The sequence below is a fragment of the Cyclopterus lumpus genome, chromosome 24 (assembly GCF_009769545.1).
Source record: "Cyclopterus lumpus isolate fCycLum1 chromosome 24, fCycLum1.pri, whole genome shotgun sequence".
Classification (NCBI taxonomy): Eukaryota; Metazoa; Chordata; class Actinopteri; order Perciformes; family Cyclopteridae; genus Cyclopterus; species Cyclopterus lumpus.
The window spans coordinates 20475615-20492175 of record NC_046989.1 but is presented as its reverse complement, the minus strand read 5'-3'; the positions used below and the strand labels follow the sequence as shown (position 1 = coordinate 20492175).

General features: G+C 43.6%; 1 protein-coding gene across 3 annotated transcripts in view; it reads right to left on the bottom strand.

Moving 5' to 3' along the window:
- Positions 1 to 260: 260 nt before the first annotated feature.
- ccdc85cb (coiled-coil domain containing 85C, b) overlaps positions 261 to 16561 on the bottom strand; it is a 46039-nt gene continuing 29738 nt past the window's right edge. The window contains exons 2-7 of one of the 3 annotated variants that reach the window (XM_034527827.1): positions 14639 to 14718; positions 13437 to 13478; positions 9120 to 9224; positions 3528 to 3620; positions 2658 to 2756; positions 261 to 1814 (exon numbers count right to left, since the gene is read on the bottom strand). In XM_034527827.1, coding sequence (XP_034383718.1) covers positions 1725 to 1814; positions 2658 to 2756; positions 3528 to 3620; positions 9120 to 9224; positions 13437 to 13478; positions 14639 to 14718 — 509 coding nt within the window. In that variant the 3' untranslated portion in view covers positions 261 to 1724. The remainder of the gene's footprint in view (positions 1815 to 2657; positions 2757 to 3527; positions 3621 to 9119; positions 9225 to 13436; positions 13479 to 14638; positions 14719 to 16561) is intronic. The other 2 variants (XM_034527828.1, XM_034527829.1) reach the window with 2 other exon arrangements.

Here is a 16561-nt window from a genome sequence, read left to right as displayed (position 1 = left end):
AAAGTATTCAAAATTGCTTCAAATCAGTTCCTAAAAATAAGGACACTTTGATTTATTTTTGACCCCATTGAGAGAACAGAGGTGCGTGGTGAGCAGCCTCAGAAATGTTCTAATTTGGAACAAATAACACTAGAGATGGGAGAGCTAAACGTAGCTATCAAATAACTTTACACTTTGAGAAATGTGAAATATCTAAAACATGACTGATGGCTCTCCCATCTCTATCTGACACCTGGCAATAAATACTCTGACAAACAGTGTTTGTTCATTCTGACATCAAGAAATACTCATTTTTTTTAATGGTTCAGTGTTTCAGAAAAGACATAAGGGAAGACTTCGTCAAGCTCTCATATTCTAAGAAAAAGATTACACTTTAAGAAACATGCGCTGCATGAACACACCTGCTGAATCCACAGAAAAGTACTGCGCTTAAGAAAAGTAACTTTCTTGATCAACTGAGGTATAAAATGATAAACACAATTAGAAGCATCCAAGAATGCCATATTAACTGAACTTAGGGTTTAATAGTTGACCTTGACATTTTTGTAATGGGACAAGGCTTTATGTATGGATTCAGCAAATGCCTTCAGCAGTCTTCAACTGAGTTGTAACCAGGGTTCAATAGAGAAAAAGAGGATTCACAGGTAGATGCTACAGCTGCAAGAGAACCATTCAGTTTCCTTCCACTCACTCACTCACTCACTCACTCACTCACTCACTCACTCACTCACAGATGGGCAAAGGTAAAGCTGTAGCCCTCTCAACCTGAGAAAATGATTGTCGAGCATGCACACAGCATACAATTTTAGTCAGTTCCACAAAGTAAGAACATTATCTATCCATTAGCCCATGGAGATGGTTTGATTCAGAATGGCCTTGAACATGTTCAGAGGTTACAGAGAGAAGGAATAATATCAATACATCTGAAGAAAAGAAAAAAAGACGATGTTTTTCAAACTAAGTAATTGATCACATGGCCACGCTAGAATACAAAATAGATCAAAGTAAAATCAACTATAACAATGAAGTAATGCTATGGTTTTTATACATAATATACACAAGTTAACAGTGATCTCTAGACTTAATTATCCATAGACTTGTCTTATGAGCAGAAGGCGCTAGGTCACAGTGGCTTTCACATTAGTTATCACTTTAGAATGCTAATGCTAGTCATACTCGTTGGGCACTATGGGGAGATACATGTGACAGGAGCTAGGGTCTCTATAGGAGGTCCTATCAAAACTTATCTGAAGATACCACCTTCATATCCACCAGCAACATGCTGAGATCAGCCCTATCGGGTCTGTGCTTGAAACCATGTCATATCGTTAGCTTAATGGAGCACAGCTATGCTCCAAAGAGCTAAAGGTGGTGTGTGATTATAGCGTTTACAGAAGGAGCTCATTGTGTAGCTGAAAGCCTCAAAAGCAACGAAGGAAAGTGGAGAATCAGTGAAACTAGCTGCCAGTTGTCAACGCTTCACAACCGCTGAGAGATAAAAACATGTTACACATAAAGTTTTGCATGTGAAGACTAACACGTCCATTTAGGAGCCTTCTTAGCCCGTATTAAGAGTGTTTGTTGAAGGAATACTGGGTGCTGTAGGCAGTAGGAGAGCACAGCATGATGGGTTGTGTAGGCGCAGGTACAAGAGGTTTTTTCAGGTGAGCGTAGGTACTGTAAATTCTGATCTCTCCCTCTCCTCCTCCTCTCTGGTTGCCAGGCTACAGTGGCCCTTTGAACTGGTTCCCAGAGAGGTGCTGTCTGATGGACAGCTTTGATCCTGCTGCATCACCCAGCTTTCTCCACACCACCTGCAAACAGAAGCAGAGGCAAGTTGAGACATACATAGAGGCTAGGACTGAGACACACACACGCACGCACACACACACACACACACACACACACACACACACACACACACACACACACACACACACACACACACACACACACACACACACACACACACACACACACACACACACACACACACACACACACACACACACACACACACACACACACACACACACACACACACACTTCAGTAGAACTATCCCTGTATCTCTATCCTCTGTCTCTGCGAGGCTGCTGAGAGAAGGGGGGGCCCGTGGGGACCCCAGTGTTATTACAGAGGTACCATTGTAGTGCTCCCCAGATTCCAGGGCTGTCACATATCTGCAGGGCCCAGATAGCCCCGTTCTTGTTTTCTCTCTAATCAGCGGACCTTTTATCCCGGGCCGGGCCTTTCAGTACCAACAGAGAAAGATGAAGAATGGAGGGGTGAGGCTGAGGGTGTTCTTTTGCCTGCCGCTCCAGTTTAATTGCCCTGACAGCTCAACTACGAGCCTCTACTTAGGGCTTCCAGTTTAGAGTTGGCTTTGGAGCAGGAATAAGGGAGTGGGCGGGTGGAGCTAGAGCGATAGACAGAGAGAAAGCAAGAGGGAGCGCTGTGCCTGGGATACTGCTGCAAGTGTCATTTCCAACCAAATGAGTCGAGATGAGGCGTCCTCATTAGTGGAAGCAGCTCAAAAACTGACCTCCTTTGCACCCAGTAGACGAGAAGGAAATCACTAAACCAACAGACAGACAGAACAGGAACATTGTGGACATCAGAGAGAACTGTCAGGGAGCAGGGCAAGTGTTGCACTTACGTTGCACATCTCTCGCACAATGGCCTTCTCTTTCTCACTGAGATCGTCCTCATAGTCCTCAGGAAGCTGCTTGTCCAAGTTCTCATGGACCTCCAGCACCTTATGACAAGTACTATTTTAGTTAGTTATAGGGAGCTAAATCAAATCAGAAGTGTGTCTGTTCCAAACTCGTTTAGTTGAAAGCTGTTATGTGTATCATCAGCACTTTCACTTTATCTTTACTCTAAAAAGGTTTTAAACTTGATTCTGAGTATTGTTATCATTACAAATGGGTTTCTTTTAGAACTAAAATAGTTAATTTAGGGCAAATTATAAAACGTTTGACTACAGTATCAATTTTGCACTTAACCAAGACATATTAAAGCATTGTATGCCTGGTTCCAGACATCTGAATCTGGAACCACTTTCAGATGTCTGGAACTGGAATCTCACATGTGTTCAGATATTCATATTGGTCTAATGTTGTGCTCATGACAGCTGTTTTTCCTGCTGACCAATCAAGAGTGGGCAGGATTAAGAATGGGACCTCATCTTCCTACACACCTAGGTAGCTATAATGATAATAATAATAATAATAATAATAATAATAATAATAATAATAATACACAAATAAAATATACAACAGCATGGTTAAGAATGATGCAGCTGAACAATTAGTAAACTACATTTACAGAAATAACTTTGAAGTGTTAATTAGTTATCTTTTATCAATCTGAACATCTGGTTGAATGAATGAAGTTAAACAAAATGAATGGAGCAATATACGGGACACAAGGCACCATGGAACAGTATAAAAAAGCTTTGCCAGCTTTGGTGAATAAAACTAGATTTGAACTGATCAGAAAAACAATACTTTTATTAAATGAATACCTTCATGGCGTGCACCACGGCCTCGGGCTTCTGGACGCAGGACAGGTAGCCTGTGGCAGGAGAGGACTCGCTGGTTGGGAGACGGCCAGTACCCTGGGGGGGGGGGGGGGGGAATCCAGAGCAGTCAGTGCACAGCAAGAGCATGAGCAAGAATATGAGAGACAAGGAGGTGACCAGCAACAAAGAGGCAGGTCTGAACCCATCTGCTGTCACAGGGTTTAACCAAGGAGTCAGATGAGCTCCACCTCACTGAACTCTTCCAAACCACTCTCTCCTTCTCAGTGGGTGTTTGCTTCTGATCTAACACAAGAGATTTCTTGTACCGTAGCACTGAAAATGCCAGCCCTTTTTATCCCAACTCAAATCACCTCTCTTCCCCTTGTGTTTCTCTTCCCCTTCCCCACGTATTCAACTCCCAGCCAGGTCTGCTACCTGCACAGTGATTTTAACCTGGTGTGATGGGAGCAGCCAGCCAGGGAGAGGACCAGGGGGTTGCTTGACTCATCCTACCCCCCCGGTTAGTTCCAGACAGTGGCTCTGTGTTAGAGGGACACAGAGATCTCTGGGACACACAATGGCACCATTCATTGTAACCTCGCATTGGGGCCCTGCATTAGACACAGCTCCGTGGCTCTGTTAGCCCGGGTTAAATTCTCCGCTCACTGGTGATGCATTTGTCAGCTCCTCCACCCGCTGACCCCATTTAGGTGCCAGAATGAGCCCACACAACCTAACTGCACAGAGATAATAAAATAATCCCAACGAAGCCAAGAGGGATGTTTTGTGGAAACCAACAGTCAGTCAACCACAAGAAAAAGAGATTTTTCACGGATCCTGCAGGTCATGGTTTGTTTTCAATGTAAATTGATGCTTTTGTGACTTTTATATATTTTAGAAAGGTCTGTAAAAGATCACCAACATGCCTAAACTGCAAACAGAAACATAGCGGTGGGTTTGCCCTTTTGTTTCCATGTAGTTATCCACACACAGTTATGTTATTTATGGTGATGAGTCAGGTGCCATGAGGTATTTCATTCATGAGCTTTGATATCAGGAAATCATGGACAAAAGGATAAGGTTAAAATGAATTTGGTTGTTTTTGTAAAAGTAAAAGGTTCCACAGCATGCCCTAAAGTCTCCTGTGTCCTTTGAATCCACCAACAAGAACTCAAAACACTCCCTACTTACCATTCATCATCCTAACAATTGTTTTTTAATCATGACAAAAGAAGCCAAAGTTTCAAAATGTTATTCAAGCCTAAACGATATACGTCCTGGGTCCCCTCCTCTTCTCTCTGTACACCAACTCTCTCGGCTCTGTCATTCAGTCGCATGGCTTTTCCTACCACAGCTACGCTGATGACACCCAACTGATCCTCTCGTTTCCCCAATCCGAAACACAGGCAGCAGCACGAATCTCTGCCTGTCTGACCGACATCTCTCAGTGGATGTCTGACCGTCATCTCTCAGTGGATGTCTGACCGACATCTCTCAGTGGATGTCTGACCGTCATCTCTCAGTGGATGTCTGACCGTCATCTCTCAGTGGATGTCTGACCGTCATCTCTCAGTGGATGTCTGACCGTCATCTCTCAGTGGATGTCTGACCGTCATCTCTCAGTGGATGTCTGACTGACATCTCTCAGTGGATGTCTGACTGACATCTCTCAGTGGATGTCTGACCGTCATCTCTCAGTGGATGTCTGACCGTCATCTCTCAGTGGATGTCTGACCGTCATCTCTCAGTGGATGTCTGACCGTCATCTCTCAGTGGATGTCTGACCGTCATCTCTCAGTGGATGTCCGGTATATCACCTGAAAATCAACCCTGAACAAAACTGAACTACTTTTCCTTCCAGAGAAAGGCTCTCCCACCCACGACCTGACTACTACTTTCAACAACTCAGTGTTAGCCCCGAATCCGACTGCCAGGAACCTCAGTGTGACACTCAACAGTCAACTCTGCCTGACTGACAACATTACTGGAACAACACGTTCCTGCAGGTTCTTGCTGTACAACATCAGGAGAATACATCCTCTTCTCACTCAGAAGGCGGCACAGGTTCTGGTCCAGGCTCTGGTCATCTCACGGCTGGACTACTGTAACTCCCTCTTGGCAGGTCTACCTGCTAATGCCATTCGACCTCTGCAGCTCATCCAGAATGCAGCTGCTCGACTGGTCTTCAACCTCCTAAATTTACCCACAATCCTCCGCTCCCTTCACTGGTTACCGGTGGCCGCCCGCATCCACTTCAAAACATTGGTGCTTGCGTACCGTGCTGCGACCAGATCGGGTCCAGGACATGGTCTAACCTTACACCCAGGACATGGTCTAACCTTACACCCAGGACATGGTCTAACCTTACACCCAGGACATGGTCTAACCTCACACCCAGGACATGGTCTAACCTCACACCCAGGACATGGTCTAACCTTACACCCAGGACATGGTCTAACCTCACACCCAGGACATGGTCTAACCTCACACCCAGGACATGGTCTAACCTCACACCCAGGACATGGTCCAACCTCACACCCAGGACATGGTCTAACCTTACACCCAGGACATGGTCTAACCTCACACCCAGGACATGGTCTAACCTCACACCCAGGACATGGTCTAACCTCACACCCAGGACATGGTCTAACCTCACACCCTGGACATGGTCTAACCTCACACCCAGGACATGGTCTAACCTCACACCCAGGACATGGTCTAACCTCACACCCAGGACATGGTCTAACCTCACACCCAGGACATGGTCCAACCTCACACCCAGGACATGGTCTAACCTTACACCCAGGACATGGTCTAACCTTACACCCAGGACATGGTCTAACCTTACACCCAGGACATGGTCTAACCTTACACCCAGGACATGGTCTAACCTCACACCCAGGACATGGTCTAACCTCACACCCAGGACATGGTCCAACCTCACACCCAGGACATGGTCTAACCTTACACCCAGGACATGGTCTAACCTCACACCCAGGACATGGTCTAACCTCACACCCAGGACATGGTCTAACCTCACACCCAGGACATGGTCTAACCTCACACCCTGGACATGGTCTAACCTCACACCCAGGACATGGTCTAACCTCACACCCAGGACATGGTCTAACCTCACACCCAGGACATGGTCTAACCTCACACCCAGGACATGGTCCAACCTCACACCCAGGACATGGTCTAACCTTACACCCAGGACATGGTCTAACCTTACACCCAGGACATGGTCTAACCTTACACCCAGGACATGGTCTAACCTTACACCCAGGACATGGTCTAACCTCACACCCAGGACATGGTCTAACCTTACACCCAGGACATGGTCTAACCTTACACCCAGGACATGGTCTAACCTCACACTCAGGACATGGTCTAACCTCACACCCAGGACATGGTCTAACCTTACACCCAGGACATGGTCTAACCTTACACCCAGGACATGGTCTAACCTCACACTCAGGACATGGTCTAACCTCACACCCAGGACATGGTCTAACCTCACACCCAGGACATGGTCTAACCTTACACCCAGGACATGGTCTAACCTCACACCCAGGACATGGTCTAACCTCACACCCAGGACATGGTCTAACCTCACACCCAGGACATGGTCTAACCTCACACAGAAAGTCTCTACATCTTCCGCCAGAAACTAAAAACACATCTTTTCCGACTAACCTTGATTCTTATTGATCCGAGTTTGTACTCATAGTTGAATGCACTTATTGTCACTTTGGATAAAAGTGTCAGCTAAATGAAATGTAAGACAATATACAGTTTATGTTTAACAAATCGGTATATACAATAAACAAACAAATGTGTGCCTCGATAGTCTTTCATGCACTTTGCTAGTGGTGGAATGTAACATAGTACATTTGCAAACTTAGTGACACACTTAAGAATGTTTTTAAAGTATGTGAGCATTTCAGTGTTATGCTACTTTGTACTTTTGTACTACTTTAAGACATTTCAGAGGAATATGTTAAACGTTTTTTTCCCACTATTTGACAACTGCAAGCTGCTACTTAGTATTGATGACCAGCCCTGCTCGCAAAAGCATTATTATGCAGTAATAACATTACATGAGACAAAGGATCAATGTACAGGATGAACTGATAGATGAGGATAGGTGCAAACAACGAGGAGTCCAGTTCACTGAAGTTCTGCTGTTATAGTCGCTCCATCTTCCAACAAGGGCTCTCACACGTGGGTGAACTTGGGCCACATTAGAAATCAGACAATTGATCACCATACAGCTCAACATGAGTGCGTCTTCGGGGAGTTGTCATGACAACAAAGCCATTGTGAGAAGAAATCCCAATAAGTTATTCTGCATCTGGTATTCCAGCATCCTACTGTAAGCTAGCTAAAGTCTGTGCTGGTAGACAGGCTACCTCATGGTAACGCTCTGAACTAGTCCTACATGTAGCTCAAATAAAACCTTGATTTGTCCTTTTCACACAAAAGATAACATGTTCATTAGTGAGGCTTCAGAGGTGCTAGTAGATGGATTTTGTTATTTTCGGACTGTAGCTTCATATTTAACCTTAATAGTACCCACTATGTTTGTTTCAGAGTCAGACAAATGAATCTGTTCAAAGTAAAAGTGAAATAATAACCCAATATACCTTATTTGGTTTTATAGGTTGACGTTAGATCCAATGTCAGCAAGGAGCCAACATTCACACCTCAAGTCAATATCATGACCTTGTTTGTTGTGAACCCGAATTGTGAAATTAAATGTGGGGAGGCAACCATCAAGATCATTTGCAGTTTATATTCATCCTCCTGTGAGGGCAGACCTCTCGTGGGGTCAAGCTTTCATGGACATTATTGAACAGCATGAACCTCCATGAGGAGGCGGGTTCAAAAGGTCAAAAGGTGTGAACGCAGTCAGCCTGCAACCTCACACTGGGCCTGTGATTAAAACCCAATATTGATTTTTACACAGGGAAGATTCAGTCCTCTGGTTTGCGTCAGAGCCCGTCTTTGACCTTCCTTAAGCAGTCAGAAAACAATTACCCAGCCTCTCTCCCAGACACTGGCTGGGTCAGGGGTGCCGGTGGATTGTAGAGGATTATTACTCTCATAGTAGGATTCAGTTCAAACTGGCCCCGGGGAGGAGGAATTGAGGGGAAGCATGACCCTTTTATTTTCCACTATGGTCTCTCTGTCTTAGTTTCTCTTCTTCCTCTTCTCCGTCTCATCCCCCTTTTGCCCAACCTCCTTTCACTCTTTCTTTTTCTTCCTGTGTGTGTTTTACTTCATGTCATGTGAAGGAGATAGTAAAGTTGCCTGTTGACGTATAATTAAAGAATAAGAAGTAAAGTTAATTAGAGTTGACTTGACTTGATTCCAATGTGGAGGCCCTGATGTATGTATGTGTGTGTGTGTGTGTGTGTGTGTGTGTGTGTGTGTGTGTAATTAAACCCCATCTCTATACGTAAGCATGTTTGTATAATCAATGCAATGGTGTTGAGCTTTGACTATGACTATGGTATCCCTCTATGTTAGTCAATGTGAGCCTGTGTACCCTTCTTGTGTGGGTCCATGTGTGTTAGCCTCCTGGGTACTGACCGTGTGCATGGCATCCTGGCGTTGGGGCAGTGAGGACAGCTGGGACTCTGAGTGATAGAGGGTCGTTCCCTTCCTCAGGGCCCGAAGGTCACCTGGGTTGGACTGCTGAAAACAGAACACACACAAACACACACACACAGAGACAGAGAGACATAAGGCTTCAGTGCCATGTCAATGAAAATATGTTAAGTGACAAGTGTTTAGCATTTAGCATCTTATGCTGTTCTTTCTGTCTTATTACTTACTGATCAACAGGTCTGCAGATAGGGGTTCATCAGCAAAGTTGATATTGGTCACAATTACAGTTAAAAATATGTGCAAAATGCTGCTAGTAAACATTTATGGCTCTGATCAATCTTTACATGTGCACCTTTTCTCAGTCAAAATATATACAGTAGATTGGCCGTTATGTGGAAGCACTACTCAGCACGGTAGTTAAAATGTCTACTTTGTGGAAATTGTGATGGGACAACATGCACAAAAAAGATGATATAATGTGAATGAGGATGGTTTGCTTACTGCTTTGTAGCAAGTCTAGAGATCCCATCTACGAGAGGGAGAGACTGAAAAAATGACTGCACAATGATCTGAGCTCTACGTTTGTGTACGTTGAAGAGAAACTTCCTGGCTACGAGATGTCAAGCTGTGACTGAAGAGTGTGTGGATTCTACTCAGGTAGCTAATGCTAGCCAGCAGAAAGCAATGCTGACGTTAACACAAACACTGCAGGTGAATTAGTAGTCTACCCTTCCTGTGCTCTCAGTGATCATTAAAGTGAATGGCCTGTACTTAGTTGAAGCATCTGGTACTGACAGTTCATGCATAGCTTTACAGAATAGCATTTATTCTTTAAACTATACATAATGATAAACATTTCGAAGTGTTGCAGGTCTGTTATTATTCAAGCTCAACTGTTTTCCACACATAATCCAAATAAAACATAATGTGCCATGTTTTATTCGGTTTTTTCCTTTTTCTTTGGTGATGGTTCATTGAGGACCTTGAGGTTCTGCCTCCTCAAACACTGGCACCTGCACTCTCATCGTCACTTCGACACCATTGCTTCAAGCACATTTTCAAAGACTTTTTATTTATTGAGGCTTAAAACATGAACGGCACTTCTGTGCACTGGGCTGTCCCACGCTGTGCCATCATCGAGGGCCGTTACGCAGGGACCGAGTTCTAAGATGTGTCCTCATTAGCGGCTAAAGACCACTGGGTCCTGGAGGCGGTAAGCAGCCTAGCTTCTCTCTGTAGGCAGGAACACGGCAGCTCCACTCTTCCTTATGACATTTCTCATGTCACGCACCAGTGTTCCTTCCCTCTGTGCAAGTCGCAGCGTGTAAACACACGTGAAGCCTGGGAGCACCCGGGTAATAAAGAGCCCAACTGAACTGTGGGTGTGCGCGTCTGTAAATGTGTGGACATCATGCTGTGTTGCCTCTATGTTACCTAGTGTTCTCTTCCAACTTAGTATTCTGCTACTGTTCGTCGAACCTTTCACAATCCTTCCATTGGCACTTCTTGATCTATCCTTTGGTTTTCCATATTTATGCCATCAATTCCGTACCTTTGCTAGCTTCTCTTTGTCATTTCTCCAGGCTTTGTGTCTATCAGTAAGCTGTGCCCTAAATGTCACATCTGTAGGAGAGACATAAACACACAATGCATGAAATGAATCTATCCCTCAACTGAATAAGAAGATTTGGTAAGATCCTAAATCGTCCTCTGACAGGGTTTCCAGCATCCAAAGAATATTCCACCCCTGCTAAGTCGAGCTTTACAGACGAACAACACATCTCCAACTTGACATCTCTTCCTAAGTTGACCTTGACCACTGAGACCTCAAAGCTATTTGTTTGCCAGACAGCCTGGGCCAGTTGGCCCTCTGCAGCCTACTTGGCTCGCCCCTCCGTCTGTCATTCCATCACAATGTTCTTGGGGCTGACAGGGAGAAGCTGTGGACGCCACGCATCATTTGCTGTGTGAGTTATGAGGGGCAGGGAGGATGCCGACTTGACAAAAGAGTAGACAGGAGGTGTGCTCCTTGTGTGCCATAATTCAGTGGAATATAGAGCAGAATCGGATTGATGGGAGTAGACTGTGTTAGACACTGATAGAGTCTGTGACCTTAGATATTTTCTTATATTACTTTAAATATTATGACTAGCAAGCAAGAATACTGTTGCTTTATTTAAATTGGTCCTAAAACGGTGGGGTAAAGATGCCTGGGACCACAATATGATGCCTGTAGCCACCAAGAGCATTTGAGACCACTTTTACAAAGTTCTTGTTATCAATCTAGTCCCCTGGAAACATTAAAAAAACTCACGAGAAGCTTAATTTACACGCTAGCTAGAGCTGATAGTTGTCATTAGAATTCAGAGACCTGCTTTTGTCTACCTCTGAAATCAAGAACATATGGTTTAAAAAAGAAAGAATTGCAAGATTTGTAAAGTGCATTATGTGACCTGGAGAGGAACTAAACCAGGTTCCAATCACCTCTTTCATCATTCAGATCCACTGCACACTACCGCAGTCCACCCTCACAAAATGACTTCAATTAGTCTGTAGTTATCTGTCATATGAATCATACAAGTCACACCAGACACTTCATGTTAATAATAAAGTGGAAGTGAGCTCAGAGGGAAAGGCACAGCGTGCCTCACCCTTCAGTGAGCTAGAAGACATAAGTGACGGTTGAAAGACATGGGCGATCTGAGTGGGCGAAAAGAGCAAATTGTGTACTTGCAATGCGCCTGAGCATGTTTGAGTACAATTGTGGGCCTGCATGTGTGCACCTGTTCACTATGGTTTACACCTGTGCTGTGCAGGCCCTGGTTCCTTTTCACAGAGGAACATTGTTGTTAACTCCCTCCCTTCTCCTTCAAGCAGAGTAAAATCCTTCAGCCGAGCTGGTTTGGAGGGTCAACATTCCAGCGATAAGAGGCTATTGTTTCCTTTAGGCTCAGCAAGATCCACTGGACCAGTTTCACAACACAGGAAGTTAGGCAATATGACCATAGAGGCAACTAATCCATTGGAACAAGTCTGCTACTCTGCTACTCAGACTCTATTACTTACTGGAGTACACATCTGTTGTCATTACCAATCTTACAGTTTAATGGAAAGCAGAAATGATTAATAACACCACCATCAAGGTAGTAGTTCTAACTCCAGACATTACTTAATTCTTCAGTTGCGCTCACACACCAGTTGACAGCCATGCATTATGGGTAGCTGGATCTACCTGTGTTGCCCCCCATATCTTAAATTAATGTGTTTATCATTCATGCACCAAAGCACAATGTAGCATTCATTCACCTTGGGTACCTTGTACCAAACACAGACAGCTCCAAGGACAGGAAATGGCTTTCTTGCCACGAGAGACCACGTACAAGCAGAGCCACCTGTGCTTATTCATTAGCATAGCATGCTAGCAGTGGATAGCAGGGACACAGAAGCAACACATCTATAAGGTAATGCAATCCAATTGCTTTAGGCCCATAACACTGGCACTGTGATTCAGTTCTATAGTAATGTTTGAGGCAGCACTTTGTTGTATTGGACTGCACTGGACCAAGTAGGCCTGTATGGCCTTTGACATTTTGGGAAATGAGCTCATTCACTTGCCGAGAGTTAGATGAGAAGATCAATACGACTCATGTCTGTACAATAAATATAAAGCTATAGCCAGCAGTCACTTAGCTTAGCATAAAGACCAGAAACCGCTCTGTCCAGAGTCAGACAATCAGCACCGCTAAAGCTCACTTATTAACATGTTGTATTTATTTTGTTGTGTAAAATAGTGGGGAGTTATGGAGATATTTCTTTGTCATAAACAGTGACTACCCGGAGTGTTGTTATCTTCTCTGTTTTTTGTAAGAATTAATTTGTTTGTGCGTCTGTGTGTTTCCCATGATTTCTAGACGTTATGCTAAGCTAAGCTAACCGGCTGTAGCTACATATTTAGAACATGGGAGAAGTTTGCTTTAGCGTAGAGACATGAGTAGTATCAATCTTTTATTCTTACTCTCGGCAAGACAGCAAGTAAGCACATCGCCTGAAATGCAGAACTATTCCTATAAACGTTACCATAGAATTGATTCAGCACCTATGTGAAATAGTTATGATAAACACAACATTATACCATTAAATGTTACTGCAGCTGAGTGCGTTAGACTGTACAAGAGTTGCTAATATTGTGTCCACCCTCTGCATATGAGAAAGCTCAAAGCTGTGAAAAGTCCCACCACCAAACAGATGAGATAAAAGGCAGAAGAGGGGCCAACAAACGGAGACGTTTCAGAAAGTTACCTTTTTCGTCTCTATCTGTGATAAACTATTCCGGCTATAAGCCTAGAGAGAGGAGAGACATCATTAATAGCAATGGTAGCAACTGTATTCATCCTGGGCTCCACACAAAGATACTGTTAAAAAAAGAGAATTCTAAAGAATGGCAAAGTGCAGTTGTGTCACGGTAATTTAAAAATGTTCAGAATGTTTTATTAGTCACAATTTATTCCATTAAAGTGGGATTCTATTACATTCTATATTAAGTTATATTACCACAGAACTAGGACTATTAGTCGACTACTAAGCAGGGTCAACATATATGTCTGGCCTGCTGTGAGACAACATGTAACACCTAATTGTAGCACTTAAGGGCTAATTATGAGGATAATTTAGGTTTCATATCAGTGATTCCAGCCTACACTCTCTGCCTGCATATGAATCTGCTGGGAGATAATTGCTGAAACAGATATCACTTTTTTTTAATGAATCATGGCTTTTGATTTAAACTGTGAGATTACAACTTATGCACCCCTACCTATATTAAAATGAACTGAATCACATTATGAAACAGAAAGATCACTAATGATTTATGAAAGAGATGTATACATATATCTCAGGCTAGGTTTGGCCTATAATTCATGAGCCATGTTCCACAATGTGATCCCCATAACAGGAATAATTCATATGTTTCAGTTATACCTTTTACCATGTGTCGACCGAAAGTGGTTGTGTGTATGTAACACACGCCCCTGCAGACTGACATGTGAACCCCTTGTGAACCATGCCGATAATCCACCTCCGCCTACTCACACTCCCATCTTCACACATTTGGGAGAATTCAGAGCTAGTTCAACTTTGGGAGAAACCCTTCAAATGTCACTGTCACTTAATGCCTCTTTCCTCTCCTTTTTCCTCCTCTCATCTCTCCTCCGCTCCCACAGTTCGCCTCAGGGGCCAACATCAACGCTCGCGACTGAAGCTGACTGACTCCCCATGAATTAAACATAGATAAACATAGTCTCCAACCAACAGGCAGGCTGTTGTGAGGGGCTGGCTTCACAAAAGGCATCAGGCAACCACTTCTATCGCATAGCAGCTGCCTTTCACATGGTTCGGATGAGTGGGAAAGTTGCACAAGAGGTGTTTAGAGAGGGTATAAGTACAAATAGTACTGGCCTGATAAGCAGTAGCATTTACATAGTATCTGTATGTGTGTACCTCACCTGTGAGAGAATCTTATTGTTATCATCCTCGAGGATCCGCACTTTAGTCTCCAGCTGCCTGATGTAGTTGTAGGAAGAATCTAAAGCACAGAAGCGAAGAAAAGAGGAGAAGTGATTAGCATTTCAAAGAGCTCAAAGGAAAACAGGCAGACACGACCACTGGAGCAAAAGGACCACATAGAGCTGGAAAAGGGAAGAAGAAAATTCATTCTCGGAATGAGAACTTTCACATCAGGATAAAGTCTAAAATATGTGCAATAGCCATCTTGTGATGTTCTTTTGATCTGAAACTCTCTTGACTACAATCATTATTTTACAGTTCGATGAGGTCTGATTTTGTGCTTGTAATGAATTACTCAACTATGTGTTCACATGTCTAGTCTAGGAGAGTATCAGCAGGGAAATGAGATGCCCCGAGAATAATTGAATTATTACTTTCTTTATTGATTTACCTGTTTGTCGAACAACTAACTAATGGATCATTTTAGTCTGAAAACTGTGATTAAGGGTTCTTAGGTTGAGCAGTACTTTGAGCTAAATGCTCAGCATGCAACATATACTCAATGGCATACTCCTATTCCTGTTTAGCAGTTACAATCTCAATCAAATTCATCATCTTAGTTCAGCGTATTAGCATGTTCACATTTGCTAATTAGCACTTGACACAAAGTAAAGCTGAGGCTGATGAGAAAGTCATTCCTTTTTGTCAAGTATACAGTTATAGTTAGCACACAGATACTGTCATTACTAAATCAATCTGCCTGTCTATGATCTGTGCTGCTAATCATTTTTTAGTCAAAAGAATGTCAGAAGCTATTGTTATATCGTTATGCATATTTTTGGGTCAAAAGCCTAAACAAAGATATTCAATTTACAACTAACAAAACAAAGCAAAGCTGCAAATCCTCACAGGAATCAGTAAGCCATAAATGTACAAATTTGAGCTTTTAGTAAAAACTGTTAACTACTAGTATTACTCTGCAAATCCATCCACCATGTATAGTACCGTATACAAAACCCTCATGTGCTATAACAACTAGTCGTAGCCTGATGTCAAGGGTCAAGCACCGAGTGTTCCCACCCAGATTAGCAGTGCTTGACCTAACTTCTGACCTCATGCTTGACTGGGGCCATTTCACAGTTCGGCCCACATTCTGCTGCGCCACTCATTCGTCTGCAACCGCACCAACGCCACATTTGAGATGTGTTGCAAAACTGTCTCTATACCCCTCACAAACAATGCAACTGTGGCCTAATTGCTCTGCAGAGATTCCCTCAGCTGTTATTTATGCGTTAACATGAATCAACTCTGCTGAGTTCAAACCAGGGACAGGAGCTGTGTGAAGCGTGGATGTGCAGTTTGACTCAGTAGAAGGCACAGAGCCTGTTATCTCAAAAGGCATGTTTAATTTACAGTGGGATCAAAGCCGGGGGAAGGAACAGGAACCATATTCCAGCGGCTGGTCGGGAACGCACCGCTGCACACACAGCTTTATTTAATTTTGTTTTCTAAGTGGAAGTACAGAGAGACAGAGAAGGGAGAGGGTGATGGGGAGGTATAACAAAGCCGGTGGGGAGGTTGCTGATGAATATGCTGGGCTGAGTTAAGGTGCAGATGAGAACCACCGCTGTACGGTAATGCACAAACAAACATCACAGCTTGTTACATCAGTGAGGTAACTTTGACATCTGACCCGAGTTTGTCTATAACTCACCCTAAACTAACTGTGTAATTAATGTAACCTAGTCTATATGCACTTTGCAAACAGGGGGCGCTGTTCTGCAGACATACAATATTAAACACACACACACACTCAGTGGCAGGCTGGAATCTGTAGATTTGCAATGAAATGCATAAACAGATATTAGTTACACCATTGTTTCACAAGTGGACATGCAGTATGTTTGTATACACTTTAGATA